The sequence below is a fragment of the Phycomyces blakesleeanus genome (assembly GCF_001638985.1).
Source record: "Phycomyces blakesleeanus NRRL 1555(-) unplaced genomic scaffold PHYBLscaffold_7, whole genome shotgun sequence".
In the NCBI taxonomy this organism is placed as follows: domain Eukaryota; kingdom Fungi; phylum Mucoromycota; class Mucoromycetes; order Mucorales; family Phycomycetaceae; genus Phycomyces; species Phycomyces blakesleeanus.
In genome coordinates this window covers 672,442-685,533 of record NW_017265140.1, presented here as the reverse complement: position 1 = coordinate 685,533, position 13,092 = coordinate 672,442, and the positions used below count along the sequence as shown (strand labels likewise).

At 37.1% G+C, this 13,092-nt stretch overlaps 6 protein-coding genes across 6 annotated transcripts; 3 read left to right on the top strand and 3 right to left on the bottom strand.

Annotated features, from left to right (window-relative positions):
• Positions 1 to 74: 74 nt before the first annotated feature.
• Positions 75 to 1,666, bottom strand: PHYBLDRAFT_166638 (hypothetical protein; the record flags this gene model as incomplete). Its single annotated transcript, XM_018435451.1, has 4 exons — positions 75 to 215; positions 304 to 434; positions 458 to 1,516; positions 1,609 to 1,666. 4 exons carry the CDS (start codon positions 1,664 to 1,666, stop codon positions 75 to 77), a joined length of 1,389 nt encoding a protein of 462 aa, XP_018293432.1.
• Positions 1,667 to 1,788: 122 nt separating this feature from the next.
• Positions 1,789 to 2,222, bottom strand: PHYBLDRAFT_110945 (hypothetical protein; the record flags this gene model as incomplete). Its single annotated transcript, XM_018428188.1, has 3 exons — positions 1,789 to 1,882; positions 1,969 to 2,054; positions 2,103 to 2,222. 3 exons carry the CDS (start codon positions 2,220 to 2,222, stop codon positions 1,789 to 1,791), a joined length of 300 nt encoding a protein of 99 aa, XP_018293431.1.
• Positions 2,223 to 3,570: 1,348 nt separating this feature from the next.
• Positions 3,571 to 5,256, bottom strand: PHYBLDRAFT_64311 (hypothetical protein; the record flags this gene model as incomplete). The annotated part of the gene is made up of 4 exons (XM_018441280.1): positions 3,571 to 3,635; positions 4,200 to 4,318; positions 5,075 to 5,119; positions 5,180 to 5,256. 4 exons carry the CDS (start codon positions 5,254 to 5,256, stop codon positions 3,571 to 3,573), a joined length of 306 nt encoding a protein of 101 aa, XP_018293430.1.
• Positions 5,257 to 5,377: 121 nt separating this feature from the next.
• PHYBLDRAFT_155049 (hypothetical protein) lies at positions 5,378 to 8,302 on the top strand (the record flags this gene model as incomplete). The annotated part of the gene is made up of 13 exons (XM_018433378.1): positions 5,378 to 5,440; positions 5,496 to 5,595; positions 5,684 to 5,751; positions 5,890 to 6,063; positions 6,153 to 6,209; positions 6,286 to 6,314; positions 6,377 to 6,565; positions 6,639 to 6,828; positions 6,909 to 7,006; positions 7,098 to 7,189; positions 7,291 to 7,691; positions 7,888 to 8,069; positions 8,152 to 8,302. 13 exons carry the CDS (start codon positions 5,378 to 5,380, stop codon positions 8,300 to 8,302), a joined length of 1,794 nt encoding a protein of 597 aa, XP_018293429.1.
• Positions 8,303 to 9,211: 909 nt separating this feature from the next.
• PHYBLDRAFT_89373 (hypothetical protein) lies at positions 9,212 to 10,198 on the top strand (the record flags this gene model as incomplete). Its single annotated transcript, XM_018443713.1, has 5 exons — positions 9,212 to 9,396; positions 9,466 to 9,535; positions 9,606 to 9,746; positions 9,808 to 9,901; positions 9,975 to 10,198. Coding segments are annotated over 5 exons (714 nt in total), but the record flags the coding sequence as incomplete, so codon positions are not given.
• Positions 10,199 to 11,566: 1,368 nt separating this feature from the next.
• PHYBLDRAFT_166633 (hypothetical protein) lies at positions 11,567 to 12,730 on the top strand (the record flags this gene model as incomplete). The annotated part of the gene is made up of 2 exons (XM_018435450.1): positions 11,567 to 12,112; positions 12,206 to 12,730. 2 exons carry the CDS (start codon positions 11,567 to 11,569, stop codon positions 12,728 to 12,730), a joined length of 1,071 nt encoding a protein of 356 aa, XP_018293427.1.
• Between the last annotated feature and the right edge of the window lie 362 nt (positions 12,731 to 13,092).

Below are 13,092 nucleotides of genomic sequence, written 5' to 3'. Positions count from 1 at the left end.
TTATTGTAATGCATGTATTGTATTGTTTCGCTCTCTCGCTCTCTTTCTCTCTTTTGCGTATATGTATGTAATTTCTATTCAATATTCTTCTGATTTTTAATAGCCCACCGAATGGTCTGCCAGTAATTTATAAGGCCTGAGTCGCTTCTTCTGGAGAGGATAAGGATAAAGATAAATGCGACTACGATATTTAAAGCTGCGTGTTTTGCTGCTGCCTATATAAATACACACAATCCATAAACATTAAACACCAAACACAAAACCAGAAAGATAAAGAAACCTATTTTATTTAATTTATCTTACCTTGAGAACCCAACGCCATCCTTCCCATCCTTCTCCCCCGCTATTCTCACTTTCTTTAACAGGCTTCTTCCCGCTAATCCCTGGGGAGTCGCTCAAGGTACTTGGATGGCGCTGTGTTCGGTGATCTCTCTCTCCACCAATTCTTGTCGTAGACCGTCAATTCTCCCATTTAAGGCAACAATCTCTTTCTGTAGTGCTTCCAATGCACGACGTGTGGCTGGACCAAGGCCAACAGTTGTTACATGAGGCTCGGGTATTCTTTCCATGGGTCTATAACTGCCATATTGTCGACTACTCGACTTGGACATATCATGAAGTGTAGCCATACCCATGCCTGTGCCTGTGCCTGTGCCTGTACCCGCACTCGTGCCTTCTTGAATACCCGCCATGCCTACTGTAGCTGTGACTGAAGAGGAAGCGCTTGATTCCATACGAGGAGATTGGAGCCGAAAAGACGTTTCCTCTTCCGGAAGAGGCGCAGACAAGCGGGTATTGGTATTTTTAACAGATAAAGCATTAGAAATCACAGCATTTGTATTTGTTTTTGAATTTGCATTTGAATTTGAATTTGCGTTCGCATTTGAAGCAGCATGAGCAGTAGCATGTGCGGCTGCCAATTCAGCAAATTGTTGGGCTCGACTGTCAGCTCTACGTTCATCCTCGATACTGTCTTCACTTTCCTGACCATCCTGGGCTCTATAGCGACGGCCAGCCGGTTGCTGAACCCATGGATTTACACTAGCGTCAAATGTTTCTTCAAAGAAGGGTTCGGCTCTTCCTACTCTTATACGCTGGGCACGACGTTCATTAGATGCTGCGTGAGAAGCGGAAGAGGAAGGTCGCATGCGTGGTGTAGCAGCAGGTGTGACAGCGGACGAACGAGATGGGCGTCGGACAGATTGACCATTATTGGTAGCTTGGGATTGTACAGAAGCTACTGAAGGCGGACGGATCGGTATGGCCTGTTTGTCTTGCCATGATCGTCTTCTGGGAGGACGAGTGCGTACAGATGGTGAGCGAGATAAGGTAGGTTGCATCACGGGAGATTCAAACGATCTTCCGAGAGAATCTCGCATAGACGATGAGCGAGAGGTTGGTTGGGTGGACACCTGCTGCTGAATATCTCGAAGATAGGCCTGCTCTTCTGCATCTGTAGAGGCAATGCTTGATTCTGTGTATGGGTATGGGTTCGTTGCGATACTATCAGTCTCCTCTTTTAATCATTGGGCTTCTACTAAAATTCAACCAGCCAACCAACCAACCAACTAACCAATTTTTTTTTAAAAAAAAAAGTAGTAGTAGTACCTTCATCATGATCCAATCCCATATCACTATCCTCTTCATGGCTACCTAGTGGCTGCATAGAAGTGAATGTCTGAATGATCTGTTGGGCCTGAGCCTTGCTTACAGGCTTTTTATATGCCTAAAGGACTCCCTTTTTCATCAGGTACGACGTTCTTCTTCTTCTTTTTTAATGTATGTCAATCAGTATACCTCTGTTGCGCTTCTCAAAAGCGTATCAACATAGCGATGCTTGGCTTCAAGATCATTCAAGCCTTCTAATTTTTTCCATGCATCCCTGAATCAAAACACCATTTAGCTCCTGATCACATGACATTTGGCATCTCAAAAAGAAAGAAAGAAAAAAGTTGTTAGGTACTTTACCATTTAGCTCTTCCTACTACATCGAATATTCCTGGTCTTTGTGTGTCGATGGATCCATGGGAAACTTGCTTATAAAGCGCATAAAGCTAAATAGCTTTATGTTTAACATTGGTCTCTTGTCAGACATGCCATACCTCTAACTTTTGTTCTTTTGTAGGCTGGAAACTTGAGGACGCAGGTAAATTCTGGACTATCATGAGTGCTTTGTTGTACCTCTGATCGACATAGCGATCGGTATAATGAGGTGGAATCATGGACATTATGAGATAAAGTAGGAATTGCCAATGTAGTGAAGCAGCCACAATACGTAGGACGAGAGATTCAAAAGAGAATCCATTCTATGAATTATTATTATTTTATTTTATTTGAAGAAATATCACATGCCTTTGGGATTGACATTTTTAATGATAAATTGACCTCCTCTGGGCTTTTGAACAACCGCTTTCTTCCATCAAAATATATATATATAAAAAGAAAAAACTCTCTTATTCGTTGTTGCTTTTTCCCCACATCTCTGGATTGTGCGGGGATGCGGAGACAGGAGAAAAGGAGTACAATAGGAGTTAGGAGAAGAGGTTATGCTGCTCATATCTGTTAAGGAGATTACATAAAAGAGAACAATAGTATCTGGGGTCTGTAAGCGACAACAACAATATACAAAAAAAAGCCGTTCATTTAGGAGTTTCAGTTCAATGGGAGTACAAATTCTCAACGACTTTTTGGGTTTGCTGGGGAAGGGTTTAAAGAGAGAGAGAGAGAGAAAGGGCATTTGACTGGATAGATTATTGGGAATACCAAGGTACATTGTATCACACCAATACAATACAATGAAAATACAATGCAAACAACTGCTGGTTTAGATAATTAACCAGGTTATAGCACCATTATTATTACTATAGAGCGTTATTCTATATAATATATCTCTGAGCTATTATATGCTATACTATTGAAAGTGTTGTTATTTGGCTACCCTAAATACTAATAAAGAAACACGAGGGTTTGGATTCCAGAAACAAGTAGGAGCCCAAAATATAGCAAAATAAAAATCAGAGACTCCACAACCTGCCCTTGTTTACCATTGCTTCTTACTTCTTCTTTTTACAGGAGGCCGAGGAATAAGAAGTTGACAATTTAAATGACAGGGGAAGAAATAATACTATACTTTAATCCCATAAAATAAATGAATGTAAAAAAAGGGGGGAATTAATATATATATGTGTATTTTAGAATCTAAAGTAAATGATTAGAAAACACTCTTTTAGACGCAGATAATAATTTATAAATCCATTAGGATGTATGCTGGTTCTTCAAAACACATCACAATCAAATATATATCCTTTTGGCTTCTTAGTTTTCTTTTTTAAAAGTAACTAGGAAAGAAACAAATCTTAAGCAACAGAACCTCTGAATTATCTTGTTTCCTTTCTTGCTGTCACTATGGGCAATCAATTTATCAAGGCATCTTATTGTATTAGTTTGGGATTTTCTTTTGATCCTTGAATCAATCGGTATTTGCAGCTTTATTGACATGGGTAGGTTTGGGCGATCAAAAATACGAATAAAAAAAAAGATCTGTTAGTGTAAACAAAGCCGTGCATAAAATTAAACAAGTAGGTACATTTTTGCGTTTAGTGTTTCAGGATAAAGAGGCTTATTGTTCAAAGTACCTCTTTATTAAAAAAAAAGATTAAAAACATTAAAGTATATGCGGGGAAAGTGTGTGTTCTGATGATGTTCAAGTTTGAGCAAAATTGTAGATGAATATAAAGAAAAGAAGATGAATTGTGTTACGCGAGTTCTATATGCATCGTACTGAAAATTAAAAAGAAAAAGGCTGGGAATGAAGGATAGAAAATATTTTGATATTGAGAATAACGAGATAAGACCAAATGCAGAGTTGTTATTTATTGTTTATTGTTTGTAGCAAATACATGAGTATTTAAATTATACTATTAAAAGGAAGCTTCAAAAATTAAAGAACATATATATGTGTGTGTGGCAATCTAGTAGTAGTAGTAGTAGTAGTAGTAGTAGTAGTAGCAGGCATATCAGTAAAGAGAATATTATGTATTTACATTTCAAATAAATAACCATACAAAATAGCATTTTTTTATAAAAAAAAATTCAAGCACGTATCCTCTAAAGCCCTGCTTGCTGTATTTAATGTTGTGTGCTGCCTCTTATTGTGAGTAGAGATACTGATGCTGGAGCCTTTTAGAGTTTTTTTTTACCATCACAGACTGCGATTTGTGAGCCATAGACAACCGCAAAAAAAAACAATTTCCAGGAAACAATTTCAGCTAGAGGATATAAAAACAACGGAATGAAGAAGTATTGACAGATAGAGCAACTGTTTTATTGGAAACCATTGCTATTTTTGTTATTGTTGTTGAAGTATCAAAGTAAAAAATAACTGATATAAATGGGACTTGACTTTTCCCAAGGATATTTACTCTCTATTTTTGTGTGTATGCGTAGAAAAAGCCACTTAAAATAAAAATGCTTTGGAGTTCTTTATTGACATTTACATATATATTTCGATTTTTTTCCATATTTCTTTGCTACTTTAATTCGAAAAGCAAGAAAATATACTTGGCCACTCTAGACATGACCCTGGACGCATTAATAGAAAGTGCACAATATCGACACCACTGGATATATTTGCGGTATTCAAAAAGTCAAGGTTTGGTATTTTGGATAACTTTGAGGATTAAATATACCCTTTTTTGTCATATACCTACACAATATAGACTCATACCGAATACTTGTGAAACAAAAGACCGAGAGATAAATGCAGGTTGCCAAAGGTACTTTATTAGATCCTTTCGTATTGTGATCCCAAAAGAACAATAATTGCTAGTTGAATTGGATAGCAGTAAGGTCATTCTTTCTTTCATTATTTTTTATTTGTTCTGAAATACAATGAATGGTTTTGGTATGAATATCAAAGGATCATAGAGACCTTATTTAATTTGATACCATGGAAGAAAAGGAAGAGAAAAGAAGATAAAAGGCAATATTGTCCTAGTAAGTAAGTAAGTATATAAAAATAAGAGTATATATTTGTATCAATAATGGCTATCCTTCAAGACAGTATATTTCTTACCCCAGAGGTACTGTGATACGATGCATAGGTGCATTGATATAGAGACTTGTAAAATAAAATAAATCACAAGATATTTTTGTAAGCCAATAGAGGCATCATGTGTACCCAGATATTCCATTCGATCCAAACAGAATAGAATAGTAAGAGACTGCTGCTCCCAATGCCTGTGTGACACCCTCCATGTTATAAAGATGCTTGACCTGATCGGGCTTCTCCTTCTCTCTCTCTCTATATATATATAATTCTTAAGAAAATTAAAGCGTGACAGCTTCCCCTCTCCTTCTTTCTCATTTACTTAATCTAATGACTACCTACGACCTTCATACACTTGATGCCCTTGCCCAAGACTGGATCCGACTTGATAAGGTAAATCATCTTGCATGTCACAGTTGCAATGTCTAAAAATATATATTCAATGTAGAATGAAGAAACCCGAAATGAGATCATTGCTCTTCAAGAAGCAAACAACCATGACGAACTTGCCAAAAGACTGTTGAACCGCATCGAGTTTGGTACAGCAGGTATTTTCAAGTTTCAAATTTTTTTTTTGCTTTTATATCTATGCATGTATTAGAGCATGTCAATTTAATAAAAGTGTGTATTTTCCAGGATTAAGAGCACGTATGGAAGCTGGCTTCTCGAGAATGAATGATTTAACTGTCCTTCAGGCTTCCCAGGTAAATTTATAATTACAATACTTCTTCTTTTTATATATACATTATTTACTGCCTGACTGACTGACTAATTGACTAACTGGCTCGGCTCGGCTCGGCTCGGTTTGACTCGGTTTGACTCTTTTGATGTATCTTATCTAGGGATTAGCAGCATATATTGAGCGCACAGTTGAAAATGCAAAGGAACGCGGTGTGGTTGTTGGCCATGACCACCGCCACCACTCCGAAGACTTTGCTCGCCTGACAGCAGCAGCATTCCTTACGCGCGGCTTCAAAGTGTGGTATTACAAAGACTTGGTTCACACGCCATTGGTGGTAAGAACTTTTCTGTTGTTGTTATCAAATGTTCAACGTTAGAGTCTCCACATATATCTCATACTATAAGGATTATTGTTTCTGTATAGCCTTTTACTATCAAGAAACTCAAGGCAGCTGGTGGTGTTATGATTACTGCATCCCACGTAAGATACTTTATTCCTATGGAGTACGTAGTGTCTTCAGCTAACTAAAATTCAAATGATTTTTTTTGGTATCCAGAACCCCAAGGATGATAATGGCTATAAAGTGTAAGTACCAAAAGACAAAAAGTAACTAAGAGTAATACTAATAGCGATAATTATAATCCTAGGTATTGGGAAAATGCGTGCCAGATTATCCCTCCTCATGATGAGGGAATTGCCAACACCATTCTAGAGAACCTTGAGCCTTGGGCCTGGGACTACGAATTGGCCACCACCAGTGATCTTTGCATTGATCCCACTGAATTGGGTGTTATTGATTCATACTTTGAGGAAGTGGCCAAGTTAGCCAAGTTCAAGTAAAGTATCCTTCTTTTTGTCTATAGGAACCAAGCTAAAAGAGAGAGCTGTTACTAATTTTTTCTGACTTAGATCGGATAACGAGGAAACTAGCGTAAAGTTTGTCTACACTGCTATGCACGGTGTCGGCTTACCGTTTGCAAAGAGAGCGTTTGATATCTTTGGTCTTCCTCCCTTTATCGAGGTTGAGAAACAGGTTCAGCCTGACCCTGACTTTCCTACTGTCGCATTCCCTAATCCTGAGGAAGGAAAAGGTGCATTGGTAAAGAAATACACAAGTTTTTTTTTAGTTAAGAATTGTATATATATATATCTGACACCTTTTTTTTATATGTTTTATAGAGTTTGGCTATTGAAACTGCCGAAGAAAATAATGCAAACATCATTATTGCCAATGATCCAGATGCCGATCGACTTGCTATTGCTGAGCGAACCGTAAGGTAAATAAATCTGAACAATAATATAGCATAGTACCATTTTCTATAAGATATTTCATGTACTAAGTATGTTATGTATATATGTATATAATAGTGGAGAATGGAAGCTGTTCAGTGGAAATATGATTGGTTCCATTCTTGGTGCAGCTTCTCTCGAGAAGGCTGAAGCTGCTGGTCAGGAAGCATGTAAGTTAAATGACAGTTTGGTGGAGATAAATTGGTATACTAATTCAACCCCACCCTATCCCACCCAAACTAATAATTTAAATAAATATATATGTATATAGCATCGTTGGCTATGGTGGCCAGCACAGTGTCCTCTAAATTTTTGGCACGCATGGGAGAAGTAGAGGGATTCAGATTCGAAGAGTCATTGACAGGTTTCAAGTGGATCGGTAACAAGGCATTGGAACTTGAGAAGGAAGGATACAACGTCGTATTTTCTTATGAGGAAGCAATTGGTTTTACTATTGGCGACATCGTCAAGGATAAAGATGGTGTGAGCGCTCTAGCCTTTTTCGCTGAGTGGGCTGTTCAGCTCTACAAGCGAGGCCTTACTGTATTCGAGTACCTAGAAGGACTTTACAAGAAGTATGGTTACTTTGTCTCTGACAACTCGTACTTTATTTGCCATGACAAAAAATTGATCGAGAGCATCTTCAAGCGTATCCGCTACGGAGATCATCCTGTAAGTTTGTGTGTGTGTGTGTGTGTTTTAAAAAATATGAAAGTTTATTGTACTAATTGGTTTTTGTTTATTTTACTTTAATAGACCAAGACCGATGATTCTGAGGTAAGAGAGATAATTTTGTAGACTAAGCATTTAATAGTTAGAGTTTTTTTTTGACTGATTAATAATTAAAATCTTGGTGTTTTGTTTATAGTATGAATATGAGCTTGCATATCCAGAGACCATTGGTGGTTACAAGGTTGTATCTGTCCGAGATTTGACTGTTGGATATGACTCTAGTAAGCCTGGAAACAAGCCCACACTTCCTGTCTCTGCGGCTTCAGAAATGATTACCTTTAGCCTTGAGAATCATACCGTATTCACGATCCGAACAAGGTAAGCTCATCATGACTGTCATTGTGTTTATTAATACATATTTGTATGTGTGTGTGTAACTAATGTTGACATATTTCTTTAGCGGTACTGAGCCCAAGATCAAATATTACTCAGAGCTGAGAGGCGAATCTGAAGAGCAAGCCAAAATTGACTTAGCCAAGGTTGTTGCAGCCATTGGCGATCAACTTATGGAATATGAAAAGAATGGTCTTGCAAAGAAGAAGGAGGATTAAAGAAATATATTATTTATTCCAAGTCCGACGTCAAATGTGTGTGTGTGTATGCAAAGAGGCATCTTACCAGCAGTAACATCTTTTCCAGCCCCTTCTTTTTTTAAAAAAAAATATTATTGTATTTTCTTCGATTGTACGTCTGTGGGGGCCATTCACCGTACATAAAAAATAAAATAAAGTAAAATAAAAATAAATTATTAATTATAATAAACACGCGTTTATGATGAAGAAAAGAGCGACCCGTCACTCGTCTACCACAACGTGTATTGAGCCTGCATCACCAACAGACCATAAAGGTAGAGACGAGTGGATAGGCAAGATGGATTGGAATCCCAAAAAGATAATATTATAAATGATCCATCCCGTACAATTATCTTGCTATCGATACAAATATATATATAATAAAATAAGGATGACATCAAGAAATGAATAGAGTTGATGATGATTCTGATCATAATTGGATCTCATTCACAATCTCTCTAGAAAAGATCGTACCCGAACACAAATCTCCAGGACCCAGTCAGCCGAAAAAAACAATGGCAAAAAGTAGGTTGTCTTTCTAGTCTCTATTTTTCTTCTTTCTTTCTTTCTTTACACTTCTGACTTCGACAAGACTTGGTCCTAAACACAGCATATTTGCTATTTTGTTAAGCATGTTTGTCAGACGAGGCTGAGCCAACCCAAAGAGTCAAAAAACGAGCCCGGACTGAAAATGAAAATGAGGTAAGTATAGTAGATTGGTATGGTATGGTATGGTATGGTATGGATGAGAAGTAGGAAACCTGGAACTTTGTCCTGCAACCAAAATAAAGAGTGGAAAAAATCATTCTAATAGTCTAGTCCTTTGAAAATTCCCAGCCACCCGTTAGACGAGCACAGACACCACCTCTGATGGACACTGCGATAGAGCGAGCCCGTAACGTAGACAAGGTGTTGTATGGAATTTATGAGATCGGAGCATGGTACTACTCTCCTTATCCGAGTGAGTTTGGCGCCTTTCTTGATCGGCTTTACATTTGCGAGCACTGCTTAAATTACACAAACAAAGAGGCACAGCTGAAGATACACAAGGCAAGTAACTTGGGAATACTACTGTGCTGCTGATAAGGATGCTCATCCACAAGACGGTGTGGGTGGGTACAGATGACCTGTAAAAAACGAAGATTACCGGGAAAAGTCATCTACCAGGACGGAACATTAAAGATATATGAAGTTGATGGACGCGAGCAGAAGGTAAAGAGGAGAAAGAAGAAGGAATCTTTTGGTGTTTTTTTTTGTTATCCTTATAAACTTTGAATCCTAGCTGTTTTGTCAAAACTTGTGCCTGATGGCAAAACTTTTTGTGGACCACAAGACTCTTTATTATGACACAGAAGGCTTTAAATTCTATATCCTTACTGAGCAAATAAAACAGTCGGATATTATGGTGGGATATTTCTCAAAGGTACTACACAAATATCTATATATCACTGTAACAACAATAAAGTTACTTAAATAAGTCTTAGGAGAAGCTATCGTACGATAACTACAACTTGGCGTGTATTATGGTCTTACCTACCCATCAACGTAAAGGATATGGACGACTTTTGATCGAATTGAGTAAGATTAGAGTTTATCAATGTTTAAAATCAGATATGTAGCATGTCTAACCAAAGAGTGTTTGATCCTTTAGGTTATGAGCTATCCAAAAAGGAGGGCGTTGTTGGATCTCCAGAGAAACCATTGTCCAGTCTAGGGGCACTTGGGTATAAATCGTATTGGGCATCCACTCTTGTAGCATTTCTATCTGAGTTTTGTGGACAATTAAGTATCTCAGATATTAGCAAAAAAACCTGCATTCACGAGGAAGATATCATCAGCACATTAACCCAGTTGGGTCTTTTGACATATTCAAAAAAAATCACACTTCATACACCCGCACCGCATATAGATGATCACACAGGTGCTGGGGTAGTGCAGACATTGTCAATTTGTATCACAAAAGATATGTTAGAAAAAGCAATTCAAACCCATAGAATATCTTTAAACCGCAAACTTTTACCACAAGGCATTCGTTTTTAAATCTCTATTATTATACTTCTTCTTCTTTTCTATTTTTTCTTCTTCTTCCCCTTCTCTTTCCCTTTCTTATATGTTTCTTTTGATTATCAAGACAAATACGAAAAGGAAAAGCAATCAATTTTAATGAAACACTTTGACCTTTAATAGAGTTGATAATAAAGCTAATATAAATATATATGTACAAAAATACATTTAAAATGTAAAGGTTAAGTGTACTATAAACTAGGCCGTATCCATAGCAATGTTCTCACAGTAAATGAGCTTATGAATATACAAGACATACCAAAATTATAAGAATGTAACATTCGAATATAATATGATAAAAGGAACACTTGTACTTGTCAAAAATAAATAAAATATTTTGTCAATAAGTCCATTTTTATCTCTTTTATCCCTCTCTTTCTCTCCCTTTCTCCCCCTTTCTTATAATCTAGCCAAAGATCTCCAAGTTAGGATAGATGAAAATGACTGTTTTCATAAGTCTATAGCAGTAAGCCTTTCCCGGAAATTCAGGGTTCATATCTCCCATGTTTTTATCAGATTTGTATGTGTGCGTGTGTTTTTTTAAGAAAAATAAATAAAGAAAACCCAATATTTCAATTTGGTTGGCAAAGAAAGAAGGATATTTATGGTCAATTCCCACATCTCCCATGATAGGTAAAGCTTTGGTACCTTGATATCTTAGTATCTTTGGTGCAAATACTGTACTTATGAACAATATAAAACAATAAAAACACGCACACGCTCACGCACACGCAAACAATAACCCAAAGCTCCTAATTGTAAGAATAATATGTTTACAAGTTAATAGCCAATATTTCAATGTAGCAGATAAGAATAATAGTAATAATAATAAGATACCATAACTAAGCATCTCAACTTCTTCTTGTCCTTACCTTTAAACGCTGAGAAGCTTTCCATTTTGTTGCAAATCTTGCTTTGAAACTAGTCTGATACTTCTATTTACAGTAAGCACGTTTTATTATGCTTTTGTTTTTACTTTTGATTTTGACTTTGATTTTTTTATAACTTTAAATTACATATATGCGGAATAACGTTTCCTACAGGGGCTTATGCTATGGTTTTTTCTTCTTCTTAAAAAATAAAAGTAAAAACTATAAAGTAGTTGAAAGCTTGCATGATTTAAATACATTCCTTTCTTCTCTACCTTGTATATACTTTATTACTGGCATCACCGTCGTCATGTCTACTAAAAGGTCTAGGGATACTTTTAAGAGTAACACCAAAAAGATGTGTATCAAGATGTACACTCCTGTCTCTTCATCCTTATCTGCCACCTCATCCACCTCATCCACCTCATCCACCTCATCCACCTCATCCACTTTTTCCACCTCTTCCACCGCTTCTACTTCTGCTTCTTCTGCTCCTGTTACCGCCCCTGCCTCTGGTTTTCCCCCTTCTTTGTCGACTACAGAAAAGACGCCTTTGAGAGTTCGTGGTTCCTGGACGAATGAAAAGGAATTGATCTTACTAGAAGAATATGCCAAGGTTTTTCCTCCTAGTTGCCCAAGAGGAAAACACCATATTGCCTGGTCACATATCATCACCCAAGTCAAGGCTCAAGCTCCTGACGACCCATGCATGAGCTACGACTCTTGTCGGCGTGGAGTTAAAAGGCTTGTAGAGAAGTATCATACGAATCTTTCCGACTCTGCTGAGCCTTTCACGTTCGACTCTACCAGACACACGATCAGAATGGAGAAGGCTGCATTAGCTGTAATTGAAAAGGTATATTTCATTAAAAACTCGTAAACGATTTTTTCTTAATTTGACATATATCTATATATCTATATAAACTATTTTTTTTATTTGACTATATAGAAAAAATTACACCAAGAGACAAAGAAATCTGGCAAAAAGGTAGTGATTTCCAAATTTAAGAATGGTCAAGATGTCAAGAACAACCCAAAGCATTTTACAAACTCAACCTTTGTGCAGACCGAAAGGGTGTTCAAAGAGTATAAAGGTCACTGTTATTCAAAACCTAAGAAAAGAACAAAAGCAAAGCAAATTGTGCACTCTTTCCCACCTACAATTGAAAACACTAGCAGATCAGCTGGTAGCGGTAACAATAAAAGTAGCAGTAACAATAGAGATAACGATGGCGGTAATAGTAATAGTGAAAGTAAAAGTAATGATAATGGCAGCATCAATAGTAGTTGCAGTGTCGGTGACAGTGGTAGTCTTTCTACTGTATCTACAAATGAAGGAGTCTCTGTTGATAGACGGAATCAATTCTGGGAAGAGATGCTGGTATCTTCAAGGAACCAGGAAAAGTCGCTAGAAGACATCAAATCAACAATGTCTATAATGCTCAAACTATTGGAACAGACTTTAAAGAAATAAAATCGAAATAACAGCAAAACAAAAAAAAATAACAAAAACAGTGATATACACTTGACTGAGCTCATATTTTTCGAATTAAATTACCATCAAGACATGAACCTCAGGAGGACTAGGACTAGGACAATAGCAGTATACTCTCTTGTTATGAATGATGTATTGTCATACAGCATATAGCCAGCACCAGGAATAGAAGGCGGCTGCAAGGACTTACTCGTGTATTAGTCTATTATCGCATATTCGATTTCAAACAAGACAGTCTGGTCATTTCTGCACTCAGAAAAAAAATCGATACAACAGATTATTACTTTTGTGATTCCATCAGGAGCGTAAATTTGCTTAATAGATCCATATGCCATGAATAT